A 22820-nucleotide genomic window follows, 5' to 3' on the forward strand; every position below is an offset into this window, starting at 1 on the left:
TTCCCCTAAACCTCTTGCTATTATGCCACTAGTTTATCCCCTTCTCTCCAGGTTTTAGTTGCTAGAGCTTGCTCTGGATTCCTGGCTCTAAGAAGTTGAGAATAAAGCAAGGGGTTGTTGGCAGATGACTTTAGTCTCAGCACTCGGGAGGCAGAGGCAGGCAGATCTCTGTGAGTTCAAGGATCAAGGTGAGCCTGGTCTACAGAGTGAGTGCCAGGACAGCCAGAGCTACATAGAGAAGCAATGTCTCAAAAACAAACATTAAAAAAAAAAGTTGAGAGTGAATTGAATCCCCATATCCCAGACCTTTCTAGTCAATTCCAGAATATGACATGGAGAATGGGCTCAGCAACTGACCAAGCAAGGACTTGCATGTGACAGCTGCATGCTGGATTTGTAGGGGTCCTGTCAGGACCCCCAGGGCACGGGAGTGTCTTCTGGGGCAAGAGGAAGTCAAACAGCTGGGAGTTGTGCCAAGCTGCCTCAGATATCTGATATGGTTCTCTGAAGCTTGGTTTCTTGAGTCTCTCAAGGCAATGCTGGGGCTCAAGACTGAACCCAGTTGCTACTCTACACTAGCTGGCTAATCCATTCTTCCAGTGCCCCGCCTATCCCACAGGTGCTGGGCCAGCCCCACCATCATGCTTTGGAGTCCGTATCTGCCTGTCAGCCTTGGTAAACAGGGTTCCCTCAATGCCAGTGCAAGAGCTTTTACTCAACATACTGGCTGGAGACAGGCTGGGTGTGCCATCCTGGGAAAGACAAGTAATTATGAGGCTGGGACACCAGGGGCTCCAGGCTCTACTTTAATGGGCTTTCAAGTGTTCCTGCATCCTGCCATTTCTGGAAAGTAGGGAGTTGAGCATGTTGTGGGTCATCCCTGGTCTCATGCCTGTAAATTTTCTTCTTGGCTGCTGAAACATTGAGAAAACAGTTTCTGGAACCAATCGGGTCTTAGTTTTAGTTCTGACAAGCACACAGTCTTTCCAGATCCGTATTCTCATTGGTAGGACAGAGATTCAATAATAGCATTTAATGGGCACTTATGTACCAAGCTGTTTGCTTTCATTTTCAGTGTTCTGTAAATAAACCAGGAAAAACCACACACCACTACCCCTCCCTTCTTGGTGATGAGTATGGACGGGGTTCAGTTGGTCTCAGTCCATCCTGGGAATTCCATTCCTCCTCATCAGTGTTTGGTCTAAGGATGGAAATGTAACTTCATTCTGAACAGTTAGATATAACGCATGGTCTGGGTCTGGGGTTTTCCGAAAGCTTTCCAGTCTCTATTTACTTACCCTTGGATATCACATGCAAACATACCACCTGGAGCAACTGTAGCTATTTTGCAACTCTGAAGGCAGTGACCAATACATTGATTGCTGAAAGAATAAGTGTTGGTCCTTGATGTCTTCATTAAGTAGCCCAGTTAACCAATGATGAAATTCAATCATCTCTGGACGAGAGAGAGAGACAGAGTGAGAGAGAGAGAGAGAGAGAGAGAGAGAGAGAGAGAGAGAGAGAGAGAGAGAGAGAGAGAGAAGATGAATGAATCAGAGGACAATCTTCTAGAGTTGGTTCTGGATGAAGCGGGTTATCAGCCTTGGCGACAGTCACCCTTATCCAGAATTCATCTCATCAGTCCCCTGCTATGATGGTGTCACATAATTTATGAACTGTCTGTCCATTGATCTCTATCCTTGCTATAGGTGAAGCGCATCACTGTGCTTTCAGACCCAACAAGATCCAACTAAGAATTATCAGCTTGCCCAAGGTTCATGCAAGCAAGGGCACAGCAGAAACTATCGTTCAGCCAGGCAGTGGTGGCGCACGCCTTTAATCCCAGCACTTGGGAGGCAGAGGCAGGCGGATTTCTGAGTTCGAGGCCAGCCTGGTCTACAGAGTGAGTTCCAGGACAGCCAGGGCTACACAGAGAAACCCTGTTGTGCAAGTCTTGTTCAAGACCAGCCTACAAAGTTCAAGGCCAGCCTAGACAACTTAGTGAGACCTTGTCTCAGAATAAAGATAACTAGGGGTAAGTCTCAGAAGTACTGTGCTTGTCTGTTATATGTGATGGTGTGAGTTCAGGCTCCAAAACTGCACATCATAAATTCTTTTTCTTCATTACCTTTCCTCATTGAAGAAACATCACTTCCCAAAAGGACTCCAGTGACCTCGGGCAGAGGGTCTGGGGATATGACACAAGGTGCCCTAACATTTTTCCCAGGAGCACTTGTCCCCTTCTTTTCTTAGAGACTGCTGAGCCATTGAGCATTACCAGGAGGTGCTGTCCCCCAACCTCCACTCAGGTGTTAAGGGACACTGGATTAAGTGCCACACCTCACTATTTTAGCAGGTGCCTGTCAGCACTGCAAGTGTAAAATAAAGAGAAATGGCAAGAAATCCCTCATGGGACCCAGGTGAGCACAGGCAGAGATCAGACACTTACACTCTGCAGTGTGAACTTGTAAATTTTAAAGCATGCTTTTAAATGTGCATGCTTTTTGAAACAGCACATTTACTTCCTGGGAAAGGAAATAAATATGCAGATGGAGCCAGGCAGTGGTGGCGCACGCCTGTAATCCCAGCACTTGGGAGGCAGAGGCAGGCAGATTTCTGAGTTCGAGGCCAGCCTGATCTACAGAGTGAGTTCCAGGACAGCCAAGGCTATACAGAGAAACCCTGTCTCGAAAAACAAAATAAATAAATAAATAAATAAATAAATAAATAAATATGCAGATGTTATTTACTGTGAGCTTTACACACACACACACGAACAACCCAGATATTTCTCATGGACAGGAGGAAATGGACTAAGTAGAGCACATCCTTTAAGAACATATTTATTTTATGTGCAGAAGTGTTTTGCTTTCATGTGTGTACCATGTGCATGACTGATGCTACAATAGGCCAGCAGAGGGTGCCAGATCCTTTGAAACCAGAGGTAGAGAGCTGTGAGCTGCCATGAGGATGCTGGGAACTGAACCCCAGCCCTTTGCAAAAGCAGCAAAAGTGCTCCTAGAACTTCAGCCACCTCTTCATCCTCAGCTCAGAGAACAGAGTAAAAGCCATGAACACTGATGAAGTAAAAACGTGAGTAACGTTAAAGAACTCTGGATCTTGACGGTGGGCAATAGGCTATACTGCCTCATTTCATTAATATATATATATATACACATACATACACACACACATATGTGTGTGTTTGTGTGTGTGCGTGTGCGTGTGTGTGTATCTGTATATAATCATAGAAAAGGTGGAGAGGCACAGTTACACCAAAACATTGAGATGATTACTTACTCACGGAGTATTAGAATTTGGAGTGGTTTTAATTTCTTTCCTGCTTATTTCCTGTTTTCGCGTGACATGAAGAGAGTTAATGCCCACCTCAGAACAGAGCAACATAGTTATTAGGGAAGACTGGGGCCTAGACAAGATATCTCTTTTACACTGAATGACTGTGGACCTAACAAAGTTGCAGACAGTGTGCTGTGACTGTTCCTGCCGTGGTAACTGCACGGTATAAAGACTCAACTCCTAGGGCTCCCAAGTGCAACAGGAATCTTCTTGCATCTGACCGGCCCCGTAGTTCGAGCTAAGAACTGGCAGGAATCCAGCAGCAGCAGGAGCCCCAAACAGACAACCGCTGGGATGTAAGTACTCGGTGACTCTTTCAGAAGCACCAAAGTGAAGACAGCCCCTAGAACAGAAAGGAAGACACCCAGGAAATCCAAGAACTCAAGGATTCCAGCCCAAGCTAACCCATTGCAGCTCAGGCCCTACCCTCCTCCCCCAATAATCACCCCTCCACACCTCTTCCCGACACAAGACAAAGAATCAGAAGCCTCTTGAGCTAATGTATGCCCTGGAGTAGGGGAGAGTCAAAGAGGGAAGATGGGAATGTAGAAACTAATTTTTCCCTTAACTCTTTCTTAATAATTCTAAATCTACTGGAGAATTCAAAATGGGGCCCAGGGGCTTGAGGAGAAAGTGTGGTAATGATCTGAAAATGAGGAAAGTTTTATAAGTGGAAAGAATGTTTTAGTGGCAATAATGTGACACTGGCCAGGAGATGCAAAACAGCACAAGGGTGTCCGGCCTCTGTAGCAGCAGCTGTCCTGTCTGTACACTGGCGTTTCTTGGTGGCACTCCTGAGAAAGTTCCTTCTAGAGAAACTCTCTGCCTCTTTGGTCAAGGGACTCCAGCTTTCCTGCTGGCTGCTCCAACACCCACAGATACATTAGACATTAAGTGGCAGCTGCTATTCCACACCTTCCAGGAGTGAGCGTTTATCAGAGAGTAGGCTATACGCTTATACTGGGACACGGTGTAGCCACAGACATGATAGGGAAAGTACGTGACAGTGTTACAGTGGCCAGGATATGGTACAAGACATTTCAAAAACTCCTAGTCTTAAGATTATGGAAGCAGGACTGATGAGGTGGTTCAGCAGTTAAGAGCACTGACTATTTGAGAGACCATGAGTTCAGATCCCAGCCAGCAACCACATGGTGGCTCACAACCATCAGTAATGAGATCTGATGCCGTTTTATGGGGTGTCTGAAGACAGCTACAGTGTACTTACATATAATAAATAAATACAAACCTTTGGGCGGGAGCGAGAGCGAGAGGGAGAAACAGAAAGATTATGGAAGCTATGGCAGAGCAGGAAGTGTTCCTAGTCCCAGAAGAGAGGAGAACATAAGTAAAAACAGATTTTTTTTCTACCATCCCCAGGAGACCCCAGTTGCCCCCTTACCCATCATGAGTAGGATCAAGAGCATGTTACTGATCTCTTGTAGCACAGGTGGACCCACGATCAGCAGCAACCCAGCTAGCAGTTCTAGCCAGCCCACGGCTGTTTGGTAGTTTATAGGATCTGGCTGGTAGCCGAACACCTTCAACGGACACACCTCAGCAAACTGCTTGAACAAGTCTTTCTAGGAGTGGTAGGGAATGCCAGTCAGTACTACTCGTCAAAAAATGCAGTGCCTGAAGGCACCACAGAGACCTCCTCTGCCTTGTAACTGGCTCCCCTAACAAAACTACTACAAGTAGAAGCCAAATCTTAGTTTAAGAACCCAGTAAGGAGGGGGCTACCCTATGGGGCTGACCTTTGGAATCAGGAGCAGACACGCCTAAGTAAAAAAAGGGCTTCAGGTGTAGAGACAGCTTTATGCCCTCCCCAGACCTCTCCTAGATGATAACCCAGCCTCAAATCCCAGGAGAAGGGAACAGGACTTGGACCTTCCCATCTAGGGCTAGGGCCTGGGAAAGGCTGCAGATTCTCTTTGTGCCAGGCCTAGTTTCTCTTCTCTCTGAGTATTTGCAGGTGGGATGCAAAAGCTCCTTATAGAATGACTTGACACTTTCCATCCCACTGTGGCAGACACAGGAACAGCTGAGGGGATGTAAAGTAACACACCTCACTCAGACCCTTCCCCGGGCCAGCTCCACCCTCAGGTTTCCTGTGGTCAAACAGCAGCCCTGCCTCTCCTACTCTGGCCTCCAAGGAGGAAGCCATGTTGTCATCTACAGAGTTGCTCCAGAACCCTACAGCTGAATTAAAAGGGGGGAAAAAAAACGTGTTTTAAACTTATGATTTTGTGCTGGGCTACAGCAGCAGATACCCTGGAGTACATGTGGCCCAAGGGCTGCACATGAGACACACGTGAGTTTAAGCTGTCTGGATTTTACCATATCTATCCCAAAGAACCCACCATCTTAGGGAAGAAGAGAAAAAGAAAAATGAGTCGGGCAGTGGTGGCGCACGCCTTTAATCCCAGCACTTGGGTGGCAGAGGCAGGCGGATTTCTGAGTTGGAGGCCAGCCTGGTCTACAGGAGTGAGTTCCAGGACAGCCAGGGCTATACAGTGAAACTCTGTTTCGAAAAATCCAAAAAAGAAAAGAAGAAGAAGAAGAAGAAGAAGAAGAAGAAGAAGAAGAAGAAGAAGAAGAAGAAGAAGAAGAAGAAGAAGAAGAAGAAGAAGAAGAAGAAGAAGAAGAAGAAGAAGAAGAAGAAGAAAGGAGGAGGGGAGGAAGAAGAAGAGAAGTTCGGTAGTATGCAGGCTTGGGAGGAAGCAACAGGAGTCTTCCACAGAGCCTGGCTTCTCTGAAGATCTGGAAGTGCTGGTGGACCCTCTTGGGATAAGAAATTACACTCAGTGACTTCTATGCTTCCTTCCCAGACTCCATGGAACACTAAGGAGTCTAGGTTAGACTAGTCTACTTTGGGTCTTGTTTGACTAGCTGTGTCATGTTTTGGCAAATTACATTTTACCTTCATGGCTAGTTTCCAAGCTTAAAAAAGATGTCTAAGGGGCTGGAGAGATGGCTCAGAGGTTAAGAGCACTGACTGCTCTTCCAGAGGTCCTGAATTCAATTCCCAGCAACCACATGGTGGCTCACAACCATCTGTAATGATCTGACGCCCTCTTCTGGTGTGTCTGAAGACAACTACAGTGTACTCACATGCATACAAAAATAATAAATCTTTAAAAAAATAAAAGGATTTCTAAGGTGGTGCAAGCCATTAATCCCAGTACTCGGGAGGCAGGGGCAGGTGGATCTCTGTAAATTCAAGGCCAGCCACTATATACAGTGACTTACTGGCCAGCCAGCCACAGCTATATAGTCAGGAGATCCGTTCAAATAAACAAACAAAAACTAAATAAAAGTAAAATTCTGCTTCCCCAACCTCCCCAAACTGGAAATATGGGTGGTGGATGTGGGATGCAGAGGGGTACTAGGTCACTTTTTTACTTTGTCTTCCTGGACCTCCTGAGTCCCATCACTTCTCCAGCTCTAAATCGGCCTGGGGACAACATGTTCGGCCAGCAGTGGAAGTCCGGTCCCCTCCCACCTGGAGAAGGTGTAGAAAACTGGAGGGAAGGCCCAGGCGCCCTCAAGCCCGGGAACCGGGCACACACTGTCCTTCCCCGGGTGCGGCTCACCATCTGTTGTGACACGGGGGCCGAGACCTGAAAAAGCTTAGCAGCCCCAGTGAGCGCGAAGAAGACGCCGAGCAGAACTCGCAACACACCTAGCTGGAGCGGCATAGCAGCGGCCGATTTCCTGGACAACTCTTCTTCCCTACCCGGAAGACCATAGTCGCCCCGCCCCGCCCCGCCCCGCCCCCCATACTCTCAACTTCCAGCCCCGCCCACTGATGACTACCTCCACTAAGACCCACCCACTGAGGCCTCTCCTCACTCTGTACTTATTGTGGAGGGGGCGGAGTGCAGTGTGTGTGTGTGTGTGTGTGTGGTGTGGGGGGGGAAGGGGGGTGTCCACGTGACCTGGCCTTCAAGCCTACTGGTGCTGGAAGAATCTGACACCACCCAACCTGGAGTGTCTCTGGGTTTGCATCTGTATGGAAGTTGCACACCGGCCTTCAGAAAGTTACTTGTAAATCAGTGAACCCTACAATTAATGAGCAATAAAGCAATAACTTAAGTTTTTCTTGCTACCTATACCTAAAATACCTGCCCCTCCCATTGCTCAACTGAAAGAAAAATGAGAAAGATATTTAAAGAATCCCTTACTTGCCTGCACTGGCAAACACAGGACCAATTTTTTTTCTGGCTGTCAAGTTTTTTAACACATGCCCAAAAGGAAAATAATAATAACACTCTAAAAATGACTAAACAACGTTCAAGAAATTTTCACAACAGTTTAAAATTATATAAAACTAACACCTTAGGGTACAAGGGTAAGTGTTGACCTGCATATGTTTGTATACCATCTATGGCTGAGCCACTGAAAACTATCTGACCTTTTATGAAACTCTGCTACAGCCAAGCAGGATGTGCCTGTAATTCCTGCACTAGTGAGGATGAGGCCTGAGGACTGCCCAGAGTTGAATGCCAGCATGGACTTCACAGCAAGAACTAGGCCAGTGAGGACTACATTACAAAACCCAGTCTCCAATTAAAATTTGAAAAAAAAAAAAATTTCCTAGCACTGGTCTATAGAGGTCCAAAAGGAAGCCCAAAATTATGGCATCAAACTCTCCTGCTGTTCATACTTGCTTGCTGGCCACCTACTTGGATCTGCTTTCCAGGTACACATAACTCTGAGGGCTGTCGACATGGCTGGTGACTAAGTGCTTATGTTTTTAAAGTGCACCTGCCTACTTGTTCATGCAGGAGATACTGGTCACTGGCCTAACTTAACTCTATTTTGTCATGTTTTTTTTCCTGAGTCACTTTCTCCTGTGATTACCTCAGATTCTAGGAAAGACAGACTGACCCATAAACATAACATACAGTGAAGAACCAAAGCTAGCTCCAAGCAACAGGGAACCTGGCAGAGCAGATCACCCCTTAAATAAGGGTGAACACCACCATGATGAGGCCAAAACCAAACTGCTCCCCTAAAGCCCTGACAGTGGGAACTTCTCCAGAACAATTTGCAGCACCAGAGCTGAAAGAACAATCAATCAGACTACTGTCCTTACCAAGAAGACGGAATGTCAGGCACCCAACCCTCCACTGTTCCCTTTTTCTGTGACAGTTCAAACGTCCCAGTTAGTCCTTCAAACTAAAGTGACATTGTGTTGGACACCTTTAATCCGGCAAGCCAGGAAGCAGAGGGAGTTGGATCTCTGAGTTCTAAGGTCACCTAGTTGACATAAGTTCCAGGATAGCTAGGGCTATATAGAGAGACCCTGTCTCAAACAAAACAAAACCGACCAACAACTGCTGAGCTGGGGTCAATGAATCACAATCAGTTCTTCCCAGCCCAATCTTGCTCTGCCCTTCACTGCTCACCTCTAACTGCCATATGGGGACAAGTGGGTTGACCTGGTCTCTTGGGGAACTCCGTAAACAAGGCATTTCCTCTGAAACTCCAAGAACAATCGCCAACATAAAGGCTACATTTTCTCCCTCATGTTATTAAAATTATATATAATTATGCTCAGTTCCACAACTCTTAAATCCCTCGACAACGAAGGAAAAAATATTAAAACATTTAATCACTGAAAATACAGATACATTAGCAAATTGTATTTTAGGATACTTATACAAAATTTAACACAAAATTATACACCCTGACAATAAGCAATACGGATACTACTCTCCTTTGCTAACTTGTCTATCCTTGGAACTAAGGACGTGACTGCCAGTCTGAGAGCGGGACCGTGAGTCCGAGGGTCTCTCCGTTTGGATGCAGTCAAGGCTGAGAAGGCAGCATCACAGAGACAGGTGCTTGAGAAGGGCAGTAGCAGCTTCATTGCCTTTTCATGGAGCTCGGGATAACTTGTCTTTGCATTGACCCAAAACTGCGTGACAGACATTGATTTATGAACTGACTGGAATCTCATATCGGAAGATAACGCTGCGAGTTTTTCTTCTTCGGAGTCAGTGAGATTGTTATTCTGGTAACTGGTAAAAGGATCCATGAGCCACAGATTCCCCGAACGCAAGTCCTCCTCTGGTGGGTAACAATCATGGAATAGCTGAGAAAGTCCTTCCAGGTGCTCAAAAATGATGCTTGCTGTGTTTCTCACACTTACATCTGCAGAGTCTAAGAACTCAGAAAATAGAGGGAACATGTCATAATTGTTCTCTTGTGCACGCTTCAACCACATTTTTAGCTTTTTCTTAAATACGTCAACTTTATTATACAAACTGAAAAAAGTAGTCATGGTTCCTTGGAGACTTGAATTTAATTTATTTATAAGTGAAAATATATCTGCTAAATAGGCTAGCTTTGCAACCCATTTCTCATCATGGAAATACCTGGCCAAATCTGAATGCTTTTGATTTAAAAATATTTCAATTTCATGTCTCAGTTCAAATAATCTTGTTAAAATCTCCCCTCTCGACAGCCAGCGTGCTTCAGCATTAAGTGGTAAATTCACATGCTCAGAGCCCATCTCTCCACACAAAATTGTCAACATTTGTGAATCTGAGGCACTGTTCTTTACAAAGCTTAAAATTTGTGATGACTGCAAAAGAATTTCATGTAAGCATGGAGATAGCTTTTCGGCTGCTAAGTGTTCACGGTGAATGAAACAATGTGTAAATGTCACTGTATTCTTGGCAATTTCTTGAATTTTTGACCTTAACCGAGAACACCTGTCAGTCATGCTTGCGGCTCCATCAGTACAGAAACCAACACAATGGTTCCAATTCAGAGATCTGCTATCAATATATTTATTTATTAATTCAAACACTTCAAGATCTGTGCTCGGAGAAGGCATTTCAGTGCAAAATAATAATTCTTCTTTCACATCTCCACAGTCATAGTCGATGAAGCGGACGTAGCAGAGGAGAAGCGGCACATCTGTGGCCTCAGACGTCTCATCCACCTGAAGGGCAAACCACCTGGACTCCCGGAGCTTCTGCAGCATCTGCTCTTCAATGTCTTCAGACAGTCTCTTGATCCTGCAGCCAATTGTGCTATTAGAAAGAGGGATGGTTTTCATTTTGTCTCCAGCACTTGAACCCAAAACTTCGGAACACATTTCTACTAAATATGGTTTAATTAATTCTTCAGCAATCGAGAATGGCTTATTCCTGGCAGCAATTTGGAAAGCGATTAAATAAGAAGCTTTCACAAGTGACTCTTCAACTAGTAAACACTTTTTTAAAGAACTGTTTTGACATTTCATTTCAAGTAATTTTTCCTCAAAAAAGTCTATTGGCTTGTTCTCTAAATCTGAGTGTTTTGCCTTCAAATGGTTAGAAAGACTCACTGGCGTCACACTTTCTCCAGGTAAGACCTCTCCACAAATGACACACTGTGGGCTTGGTGAACTTTCCTTTGATCCAGAACAGATAATGAAACCAAATTTGATATACTCTGCATTGTAAGTCTGGAAAAAGTCTAGTCTTCTTCTCTTTGCAGGTGGAGAATCAGGTTCTTCATTTTTCCCATCTGGCTGAGGTAAATCTAAAGAAAACATTTGAACCACTGTTATGATATGAACATGTATAATATGATATGAACAGATGTGTTATGAAAAACTGGACAAAGAACTATTAACACAGCTTGACCCAATTTTGCCTATAAAATTTAAAATCTAGAAGTTGAAAAGAACACTTAGGGGCTGGAGTGCAGCTCAGCAGAAGAGCGCTTTCCCTGGGATGATGACAGCCTGAAGCAGATCCTTAGCACCAAGGCAGACAAACCAACCACTCTAAGGCCAGCCCTGGAGTTTGGCTGTGTTGTGTACACTAGAATCTAATCCCAGCACTCAGGAGGCAGAGGCAGGTGGATCTCTAGTGAATTAAAGGCCAGCCTGGTCTACAGAGTAAGTTCTTGGATAGCCAGGGCTACACAGAGAAATCCTAACTCAAAAAACCAAATAAAAAGACCTAATAATACAGAACAAAATGAAAATGAAGCACAAGCATCCCGATGTCCACAGAGCCTTTACTACTGTTTACATGTAAAGAAAGGTTACAGAAGTTCATGTAAAAGGTAAGAGCACCATTTTCTACAGAAATATAAGACAATCAAGTTTCAAGAAAGAATTCTCCTACCAAAGAAAAGGAACTATTAGAATGTCAATGATCACTTTAATCAGAGTAAGCTTTATCTATTTGTTTATTTAGAGACAGGCTCTTGCTATTCACCCCAAAATGGCTTTAAACTCAAGATTTTTCTGTCTCATTCTTCCAAATAGCTGGGATTACAGTAGCTCACCACACAGGCCCAGACTAGGCTTTTTACATATATGTCAGTCTATGGGAAAAAGTTATGATTAACAACAAAAGAAACTGGGACTATAGCTCTGTGGCAAAATGCAAAGCCCTAAATTGACACATTGGCAACACACATACAACACACACACACACCTTGGGCAGAGCTGGCTACTAAAATAACTAAAAAACACAAGGAATATGAGTTTAAAGCATTACCACTGATTGGGGCAACACTTTATAGCTTTTCTATGGAGGAGTTCACACAATTTTCTATCACTAACACCCCAGACCTATCATCTATTATTTCAGTAACCTATAATTAAATAATTAAATACAGAGTTTAAAAGAAAAGAAGGAAGAAAAGAAGAAACAAAAGATTGAATGAACTAAGGCTAAACTAATGCTTTTAAGCAAATATGTATGTCAGTAATTATAATGGCTTATCTATACATTTGAAAGAGCAGCACACACTTGTATAAAATATTTATCTCTACATACAATACTCTGTAGCATATAAATTTAAAGTATTTAATTCAAGAATTAATATTTTACACTCAAAATTACTGCCTTTACCTTTTTATTTAAAAAAAAAAAAGAAAGAAACAAAGTAGAAAACAAACCTCAGACAAGGTGCCAGGACACTTACCTGTCTGGCATGCAGCATGGTGGGTATGTGGTTTGCACGAGGTGGCCTTGGTCTGTGTGACCGGCTTGCACAGTATGCCTTTGTTCTTCAGAAGTGTGGCAGGCTGCAGAGACTGAAGTCTCTTAGCAGGTACCTGTGTACTTCCCTAGTTAGAAACAAATCAATAAGCCAGAGTGTTTTTAGTGCATTACCTATGACTATATTGCTATTACATGAAAAGCAATGTTATCCCTTTAGAAGATAGTTACAAACAGAAAGCATTCTGGGGGAGAAATTACCAATACCACTAACTCCTAATTCCCCTAATCAGCATTGATTCCATTTACTGACTTTTTAAAAATATTCTGGAAGAGCCAGGCATGGCGGGGGAGGAGATAGGGTGCAGAAGCAGGCGGATCTCTGAGTTCGAGGCCAGCCTGGTATAAAAAGCGAGTTCCAGGACAGCCAGGGCTGTTACACAGAGACACTTTGTCTTGAAAAACAAAGAAACAAACAAAAAATTCTGGAAGATGGATATGGCTAGCATGGGCAAAGCCCTAGGTTCAATCCCCAGTAACATGGACACATCCACATTCACATACACACAAACATACACACTCTCACATACACACACAAACACACACATATATACATGTACACACACACACAAATTATTCTGCCTAAAACATGAACCAAATAAAGAAAAAATTTGCTGATAAAGGTAATTATTTTTTAAAAAACTACATCCAACCTCAGACTCCATAAAAATTTTTATATATAATCACTATTGATTAAAGATCTCAACTGGAAAACAGAAATCAAAAGGGGAAAAAAAGCATGGAGAATTTCAAAATGACCAGAACAGAAAGGAACTATTCTTAAGAGCAATGTAAAACCAAAGCAAAAAAAAAAAAAAAATATTGATACAGGGCTGGAGAGATGGCTCAGCAGTTAAGAGCACTCAAAGGACCTGAGTTCAGTTCCCAGCAACCACGTGGTGGCTCACAACCATCTGTAATGGAATCTGATGCCCTCTTCTGGTGTGTCTGACGACAGCTACAGTGTACTCGTATACATAAAATAAATAAACAAATCTTTTAAAAAATATTATATATTTGACAACCTAGAAATTAAAAAACAAAAAATTCTTGTAAACAAAGATCTCCATAAAGCAAAGTTAAAAGAAAATAGTGAGATATTTATTTAAAACACATTTATTTCATTCAGAAAACATTTACCAAATGTTTACCATAAGTCAAGCACTGTCTAAGCCCTAAGGAGACAACAGAAAACAGACAAACAAGAGCTCTGCTCTGATGCACCTCACATCGGAGAGGAGACACAGGAACAAACATCCATGTGAATGGTGGCAAGAGTGGTAGAGGGTGAGGGGGTTGAGGGTGACTCCCTGCGAAAGGCGTGTGTGCAGGAGTGAAGCCTGACTCTCCGAGTTACTCAAGAGCCAGCCAGCTTGGAGGAAACAGTTCCTCTAGTAAAGGCACTGCCACCCAGCCTGACCACCTGAGTTCAGGCCCCAATTTAAGTCCTGGAATCTCTGTAGTAAATGGAAAGAACAGACTCCTCTGACACCCACATAAGTACGGTTAAGTACAAAATTAAGGAGAGAAGGTGTGTGCACAGCTGACAGCCCTCTATCCAGACTCAACTCTGAAAATAACCACTCCTCCCGGCTGATAGATCAGAATGGCAGCATATATGGCAAATTTCAGCTCAGTGCCCTGCTCTTGTTTAGCAAGCTATGTTGGAGGTGTATTTATGTGACTTTATATGCAGCTGCCTAGTCCCTCAGACAGTATTCTATTACTAAATGAGCCAGAAGGACAATATAAACTTTGTGCAAGTACAAACAATGCCATGACGCCTCCCTATCCTTACACATAAACTCATCCTACATGTGCTAGTGTTTCAACACACTGCTCTTGAAAAAAAAGCTGTTATCTAAATGTGTGGCCACAAGAAATATATGTGAGGTCATTTTCCAATATCCTAGTTAACGGATTACTTTACTTGAGGCTACTCCTCGGTCAGTGGGTACTTAACCTACTGTAGAGGGTTATTCTTTATGTTTCCCCTTGCCTGTGAACAGTCCATCATAACAGTTACCATTTTCCTATAAACAAATTCACTCATCAGTCATAGTGCACATGATTTAATCCCAGCACTGAGGCAGAGTCTGGTAGATATCTATGAGTTCAAGGCCCACCTGGTCTACAAAGTGACTTCCAGAATAGCCAAGGCTACACAGTGAGATGCCTGTCTCAAACACCACCATCATCATGCCCACAAATTCTGTCTAGACATAGTGATGCACAGCCATACTCCCAGCACTCAGGAGGCAGAGACAGAAGGACAATCCTAGATTCAAGAGCAAACTGGCTACATACACAGTGAAGACTACTCTGTCTCAAATAAACTTTGTATGTTTTCAAATGAATGTGCCATGAAACAACTAGAAATAATTTGCCCTGTTAAAAATTCTTCCCCAATCAGTTTTTCTCAGAGGAACTCACTTACTTACTGGTGCCTTTCCAGGATATTCTCTATGTCTGGACAAGCAGATGTCCATGTGTATTTAAAGCACAAATGAGAGTGTGCTATACGAAGGTTTATGCCTTCTTTCCAGAAGCCTGTACACATAGGCCCTACTCTTTTTGACAAAGGCATAGTATCCCGTGACATGAATATAACAGGCTTACTTTAACTGTAACCCAGAGCCTCTGCACCTTTGTGCAGCCTCTAGGTAGGCTATGTAAATAGAGGTGAGACTGGAAAGAGGCACATCTCAGACCCTGCTTGTGTACTCAAGAGTGATCTATGGCTCCAGCCACTGATGCAAAAATTGGGTTTCAAGCTTCTGCAATTACAAACAATGCAAACCAATTATAAACCACACCTGCATTGCTCTGCTTTTCCTGTCTCTGCGTCTGAGTGATGAGATTACAGGAATATTCCATATAGTCAAGTTTCATTTCTTGGAAACAGTGAAGATGAATATTGTTAAGAATTAATGTCCAGGTCTGTAAACCAATAGATACATACTCTTGCCTGTTTCTACTGTTTGTTAGGTCTTTTTTTATTTATCCTCTTTGCATATTTTTAAAATCTAGTTTTGGGGGCTGGGTATTATAGTTGGTAATAGAACACTTGCCTAGCACTCCAAGGCTCTGATTCAATCCAAAGCACACATGCACTCAAACGGCAAAATCAATGCCACCTCTGCATTTAGCCAGTTCTTCCTTTCCTCTCCCTGAGGCAGTCTCACTGTGTAGTGCCAGGTGGCATAGAACTCACTAGACCAGACTGGCCTTGAACTCACAGTTATCTACCTGCCTCTGCCTCTCAAGTGCTGGGATTAGAAGTATGGGAGCCAGCATGCCCAGACCATTTATCTTTTGAGTCTGGAATACTGAAGTTCCCTTTCAGATTCCTTAGTGGCTTCTGAGTTTTGTGACATATTTGTGACATTTTCCTCTACATATTTCTTAGTTCTTTTGTTTCTTACATCTAAATTCCCATTTGAACTTCATTTTGTTAAAACTGGTTGGCAGAAATGCAAACTATTTTCTTCTATATGCCTAGTTGTCCCATTATTATTTATTGAATAATTCAATTTCTCCTACTGATCTGAAATATCACCATTTATTCTCACAATATAGAAATATATTTGAGTCCATTTCTGATTTTTTCATGTCTTAGGAATGCTGTGGGTTTCTGAAACCTCAATACCTACCCCAAGTGACAAATTTCTCCAACAAGAACATATCTCCTAATCTCCCTAAACAGTTCACCAACTGGGGATTAAGCACTCAAATATGTGTCTAAGGGGCCATCCTCATTCAGACTCCTGCCAGCTAGGTCTGACTTTTTGCATGAGGGTTGCTGGGACTCAGCCTCAGCCTTCCAGAACAAGTGCTCTTGCTTAGCCAGCTCCATCTCTTGCTTGGTCTGTCTTCCATCTCCCATAGTCGCACCTTCATTTACAGTAACAACTAAACACTGTTTCTGTCACTGTGCTTGATGACTATCTGTTAATTTTTAAATTTTGTGTGTCACTGATTGCTAATAGTTTTACATCTATTTCTATGGTTTTCCTCTGGATGGGTGGTTGGGTGGTTGGTATCTGGATTTTCCTTGAATTTCCTGTTATTAATTTTCCATCTACTGATGGTTTGAATTACCTTTTTCTTAGTGTTTTTAGGAGATGTTTATGCACAACAATTTCCTATTATGCATGGCTTTTGTTTCCACAGTTTCAGTTACCCACATCACCTGTGGTATGAAAAAAACTAAACAGGAAATTCCAGAAACAAGTGATTCAGAAACTTTAAACAGCATGCCATTTTGAGTAGCATTCTGACACGCTACACCGTTCTGTCCTTATACAGTGGTGGGTGTTTGATTGGCTGACTTTATCTTTATTTTTAGTTGTGGCACTATCAGAAGTCTTGCCTGTGTTAGGGAACTGCTCAGTCACTAACGCAGACCCTGAGCACCTTAGATTGTTGACTCTCTTCCTTTCTCATCCCTTCCTTCCCTGCCTCTCTCTTTCTTCCTTTTCTTACTTCCCTTCTTCAGGGCATCAATAAGTAGTCCAGCCTGGCCTAGAACTTAGGGTGACTCTCCCACATGTGCCTCCCAAATGCTGACACTACATGTGTGCCACCATATCCAGCTCCCTTGGGTCTCTTTAAAATATCATGTAGACAATGGTTGGTTCCAGACAGACTTTTCTTACTTTGACCTTACATCAAGTCTCCACTTGTCTACTGGTACTTATTCTTAGATGATTAATAAAGTGTCCCAAGTATGTCTTAAAAAGAGTCCTTCTAACCCCACAGCCTCCTCTCTAGTGTCCCCGACTCATACAGTCCCTGTTCCGCTGACTGGTTTCAGTGCCTTCCCACCTGTCTTCCTGATGCTATTTCTGTTCTCTGCAGGATTTTCCTCTACATTGTTGCCAAAATTTGTTTTGTTTTGTTTTGTTTTGTTTTTTATGAGACAAAGCTGTCCTACGCTTTGATATGTATCTGAGGATGATGTTAAACTTCTCATCTTCCTGCCTGCTGGCTACTCGGTTTATGCAGACCCAGAGCTTCACGCATGCTAGGACCTTATTCTACTACCTCTCTCACAAAGAACTTGGAAAAACACAAATCAATACAGGAGGGTGAGGCAGACCAATGATAACTCAGGAAGTCTGAATGAGGACATTGCATTAAATAAAAACAAAACAACAACAAACCCAGCCTCCCTGATTCAGACACGTCACACCACGTGACTCCTCTGCTTCTAAACATCAAATACAATCTGGAAAATAACAATAAGGACAGTAGAAAGGAGCTTGTCTCCAAAATTAATCCTTCCCTAAATTGATTTTGATAGTGGTATTTTATCACAGCAACAAAAGAAAGCATCTAATAGAAGCAAATAAACAAATCTAATTCTGGATGATGGAGCTATGGCAGATCAGGGTTTGGCAAAGTGCACTGTGGCGGTCTGAATGTAACTGAGCCTCACAGGTCCACAGGGAGTGGCACTATTAGGAGGGATGGCCTTGTTGGGATAGATGTGGCCTTGGTGGAAGAAGTGTGTCACTGTGAAGACAGGTTCTGAGGGCTCCTATGCTCACACCATGCCCAGTGACAGTCTCCTGCTATCCTAGAATCAAGATGTAGAATTCTTGGCTCCTCCAGCATCATGTCTGCCTGCAATGCTGTCATGCTTCCCACCATGATGATAATGGACTGAACCTCTCAAACTGTAAGCCAACCCCAACTAAATGTTTTCCTTCTAAGAGTTGCTTCAGTCATGGTGCCTCTTCACAGCAATGGAACCCTGAGACATGCACCTTCACTTGTTTTGATTCAAAGTTTTACTGGGAATGCACTCACCCACATATTGTCTGTGGCCTTGTTGGAGGAAATATGTCACTGGGGGTGGGTTTTGAGGTCTCAGATGTTCAAGCCATGCCTAGTATGGCATTTTCTTTTCCTGTAGCCTGCTGATCCATATGTAGAACTCTCAGCTACCTCTCTAGCACCATGTCTGCCTACACAGCACTATGCTTCTTGCCATATGATAATGGACTGAATCTCTGAACTGTAAGCCAACCCTAATTAAGTGTTTTACTTTACAGGAGTTGCTGCAGTCATGGTGTCTTTTCACGGCAATAGAAACACTAAGATAGAAATTATATAGACTATCTTTATAAATGTATGTTGTTATGGTTTGTATAAGCTGGGCCCAGGGAGTGGAACTATTAGAAGGTGTGACCTTGTTGGAATAGATGTGTCACTGGGTATGGGCTTTAAGGCCCTCATCCTAGCTGCCTGGAAGCCAGTATTCTGATAGCAGCCTTCACATGAAGATGTAGAACTCTCAGCTCCTCCTGCACCATGTCTGCCTGGATGATGCCTTGATGATAATGGACTGAACCTCTGAACCTGTAAGCCAGCCCCAATTAAATGTTGTCCGTATAAGAGTTGCCTTGGTTATAGTGTCTGTTCACAGCAGTAAAACCCTAACTAAGACATGTGTTAATAATACTTAATAACTATATACAGTAAAAATCATACTTGTATAATGAATGGCATAATTATTAGTGGTACAAGTGGTTAATCACAATTTAAAATATGATTTAGTATAAACATGTAATATATAAATTTGTACAATTTAATGGCTTTCATTAATGAGTATACTGTCTGAAAATAATTAAGTAGATATTATCACCTTCCAACAGTTTAAATACTGGGAGTTAGACGGATTGAACTGGACAAGCTACCTTTCTACAATAGTGACTCCAGGCAAGACTTCAGCTAAAGTGAATGTGATCTGAACCCTCAACTAAGGGTATATAGGTAAATTTCCCATTGTTTGCCTCTTTCCTATGGAACAGGAACCCATATTTGGATCATCACCTTCAAAAATAGTAATTACTGGTAGAATATGGTTAAATGTGACAGCAGATACAGCCGGACTGCTTATCTATAGCTTAAAACCTCAATGGTTGCTACACCCTGAGAGGTCAAGCCTGTGTGGCAGGCGTCTTTACCTGCTGAGCCATTTTGCTAGTCTACCTGCTTTCATTTCATCAAGAACAATTCATGCCGGAACTGCCAGTTTCCCCACTTCTTCTGTTCTACTTGCCTGGCTATTCTTTTCTAAGCTAGGAAAGTGGTTTGCCTGGTTTACCATGCGGCTTCGGGGTTTTGAGTGTACCTCTCATCCTGTACAGGATACATCTTCCTAGTGTAACAGCATGAGATGACAGTGGTGGTTTGGTAATCTTGTAGATTTTCATCAACTAACTTCTGTTCAAAGGCACTGGATGTGGGGCACGCTCTCAGCCCGAGCAGCACCACCGTGTAACACTTCAATGACACTGCTACGTAAGACTTATAATTTTATCAGGAGCAAATGGCCAGCAAAGTCATCAAGTCAAGATCTAACACTGTATATGTAAGATTAAACACGTGATGCTGACGAAAGCTGACGGGATTTTATCCTCCTGCTGAGGTGATGATTGGCATGGTGCAATCCTCAAAGCCTACCAGGTCTCCAAGTACACATTCTTGGAAATTATTTTAAATTTGGGGAATTTTCACATTTTTAAAATTTGGGACATACTGTAAGAGATTAAGTAAATTCACACTCAGTACTATTTTCAGCCTCATATAGTTCAAAATTACAATGGCACCATGCTGAACTTTCCAAAGACTTTCTAGACTAAACCAAAAATACTTAAATTTTGGAAGAGGAAAAATAAGCAGAAAGAAGAAGTTAGCAAGCAAGCACTTAAACAATTAAGGGACCTGAATATAAACTATAAGATAAATCAAGAGTACATCCTTATTAATGATCTAGAGTCCACTGATGTAGTTCAGAACAGAAAATGTATTACTACTCAACCTTTTGAAAAGACTAAAATGGAAAAGCATTTATGTAATATGTGTGTATATGCATATATGTCTATGTATATATACTAGATTATAACCAAAATGAAAGCCAAAGTAAGTGAGGGTTATCAAGTAACATATTAACAAAACAACTCACATTTCCAATGATCTTTGTTACCTCTATAGGACCAGCACCTGTTACAAATCAGAACACACATTATCATTCCTGAGATATTCATAAGTAAACATTGAAATCAAAGCACTTGTTTTTTCTCATTAAAGTGGGTTAGAGTGTGGACCAGAATTTCTCAAATAAAAAAAAAAAAAAAAAAAAAAAAAGAAAGAAAGAAAGAAAGAAAAGAAAAAAAAGTGATCCAAAGGAATACTGTGGTGCCTGAGTAAGGTAAGATCCCCTACCTCAGGCCCCTGCTACTTCACTAGAATGCCTGGCAACAAAGAAGCAAGCAGTGGGGGTTGGTGAGATGGCTCAGCAGCTATACTGCTTGGTATACAAAGCATCAGGCCCTAAGTTTAGACCCCCAGAGCCCATGTTTAAAAACAAGAACAACAGGCATGTCTCTGCATCTGTAACCCCAGTTGAGACAGGAGGATCCCTGGACTCTACTGTCCTTTCCAACGTAGCCAGTAAATGAACTCCAGGTTCACTGAAACCCTGTCTTAAAAACTAAGGTGGAGCCGGGCAATGGTGGTGCATGCCTTTAATCCCAGCAATTAGGAGGCAGAGGCAGGCAGATTTCTGAGTTTGAGGCCAGCCTGGTCTACAGAGTGAGTTCCAGGACAGCCAGGGCTACACAGAGAAACCCTGTCTTGAAAAACCTCAGATCCCAAGTCAAAGGAGAGAACTGACTCTCAAAAGTTGTCCTCTGACCTTCACAAACAAGGCCTGGCATGTGCCTGCCCACACTTGTGCACATATAACATACATACATACATACATACATACATACATACATACATTGTATACAATAATGAAATTTAAATTTTCAACAACTAGATGGATAGTGATGGAAGACGTCTAACATCAATCTCTGGCTTCTATGTCCACCCACCTATTCAGAAGTAAGTATATACGTACACACCCCACCCCCAATACACACATAGTGGGGTTATATTAAGATTGTTCAAATTATTCTTATTTATTTTATTTTATGTGTATGAGTGTTTTGCCTGCATGTATGTATGTGCACCACATGCATGCCTTGTGCCCATGGAACTCAAAGGGGGACATCAGCTCTCCTGGAACTAGAGTAACAAATGATGAGAGGCTCCATATAGCTGCTGAGAGCAGTACCCGGGTCCTGTGCAAGAGCAGCAGGTGCTCTTAACTGTGCACAGCTCATTAGACTCCTTTCACAGGTTAACTATACCCACCCTTTCCTTTCCAACTCATCCCTCACCCTACACAGTGGGCATACTTTCTCAGTACTATAAAGGCATTACCAATAAGAACTCTTAACTAGGCAATACTTGCCTCTTATCCAAATGCCTCTGCATCAAGTCATACCTGTTAAAACACTGTTAGTGTTTCTGGTAGGTTGAAGTGCAGGTATTTTTGCCAATGATGTCACACTGGTTATAACCGGTGTTGTAGCTATCCTTGGAGAAGGGAGTACTGTCACAGCAGTTTGTGCCTTAGGAATAATTACCTGTGCTGGCTTTGGGAGCACAAAAACAAAAAAAAAAAAAAAAAAAAAAAAAAAAAAAAAAAGGGTAATAATACAAATTAGCATGGCCCCTGCACAAGGATGGCATGCACACTCATGAATTGTTACATAAAACTAAGAAAACAAATAAATGCTGATTAAAATAGACAACAAAGTTAGATACAGTATAAAAGGGTCACACAGGAATATAATTGTTTAACAAGTAGTTTTTCAGGAAGTAATACAAAGCTCCACCTCTGTGTAACATCAGCTTGGGTGATTCTGGTAAAGTCTGTGTTCACGGGAACTTAGGAAAAGCCTGATTCTGTAAAATTCTAATTTCAAATGACAATCTAAAGTTTATATAAGACATCCCAAAATTTAGTAATTTTAATATCTAACAGGTAAAATGCAAGGTATTATCAGCTTTGGGATTAACTGGAAGTTGATGAAGAAGCTGCCCCTCCATCTAACACTTTTTCTCTTTTAAGTTAGCATACAAAATAGGCTTCATTTTCAAATTGTGTATCATTGTATTTTACTAATATTCATCCTCATTATTCTGCCACGTACACATGCCGCCTTGTCCCTTTCCCCCTGCAATAGCTCCCCTGCTGCTATATGCACATGAAAGAAAACAGACAGTCTTTCTTCTTTTCCTCTGCTCCTTAGACCCTTCCTCCCCAACAGTCTCCCTTCTAGTTGCAGTGCTTTCCCTCAACTATACTGTAAAATGGGTTTCCCACCACCAACCTGACAAATCCTAGATGGGCTAGCCACAGAGAGGCTTGGAACAGACATATCTAAGGGAGTCCAAGGTAACTAAGAGAAAACTGTAAGAAGCCAAAGCACACAGATTCTGTCAATCATTAGTCCTCGAGGCTCTTGCCGAGGATCGATATACGGTTTGGATGGGAGAGTACTACTGAGAGACACATTTTAGGGACATCCTGCACATCCA

The 22820-nt window shown here is 42.5% G+C and overlaps 2 protein-coding genes across 2 annotated transcripts in view; both read right to left on the reverse strand.

The window, feature by feature from the left end:
* Positions 1-2827: 2827 nt before the first annotated feature.
* Tmem35b (transmembrane protein 35B) lies at positions 2828-7107 on the reverse strand. Its single transcript, XM_034502963.2, has 3 exons — positions 6954-7107; positions 4760-4940; positions 2828-3700 (listed from the first exon to the last, which is right to left on the reverse strand). The coding sequence occupies exons 1-3, from the start codon at positions 7056-7058 to the stop codon at positions 3531-3533; spliced, it is 456 nt and encodes a 151-aa protein (XP_034358854.1). The 5' UTR covers positions 7059-7107; the 3' UTR covers positions 2828-3530.
* A 1850-nt stretch (positions 7108-8957) lies between these two features.
* The window catches only part of Zmym6 (zinc finger MYM-type containing 6), a 48707-nt gene continuing 34844 nt past the window's right edge, over positions 8958-22820 (reverse strand). The window contains exons 11-14 of the mRNA XM_076934181.1: positions 21721-21889; positions 20353-20390; positions 12301-12445; positions 8958-10899 (exon numbers count right to left, since the gene is read on the reverse strand). Of these exons, the coding sequence (XP_076790296.1) occupies positions 9044-10899; positions 12301-12445; positions 20353-20390; positions 21721-21889 (2208 nt within the window). The 3' untranslated portion in view covers positions 8958-9043. The remainder of the gene's footprint in view (positions 10900-12300; positions 12446-20352; positions 20391-21720; positions 21890-22820) is intronic.

The sequence above is a fragment of the Arvicanthis niloticus genome, chromosome 5 (genome assembly GCF_011762505.2).
Source record: "Arvicanthis niloticus isolate mArvNil1 chromosome 5, mArvNil1.pat.X, whole genome shotgun sequence".
Taxonomy (NCBI): domain Eukaryota; kingdom Metazoa; phylum Chordata; class Mammalia; order Rodentia; family Muridae; genus Arvicanthis; species Arvicanthis niloticus.

Coding starts and splice junctions, on each gene's coding strand:
- Tmem35b (XM_034502963.2), bottom strand. CDS start 7,058: ATGCCGCTCCAGCTAGGTGTGTTGCGAGTTCTGCTCGGCGTCTTCTTC. Junction 4,941..6,953: donor CCCCCGTGTCACAACAGATG/GTGAGCCGCACC, acceptor TACCACTCCTAG/AAAGACTTGTTCAAGCAGTT. Junction 3,701..4,759: donor CTTGATCCTACTCATGATGG/GTAAGGGGGCAA, acceptor TTTCTGTTCTAG/GGGCTGTCTTCACTTTGGTG.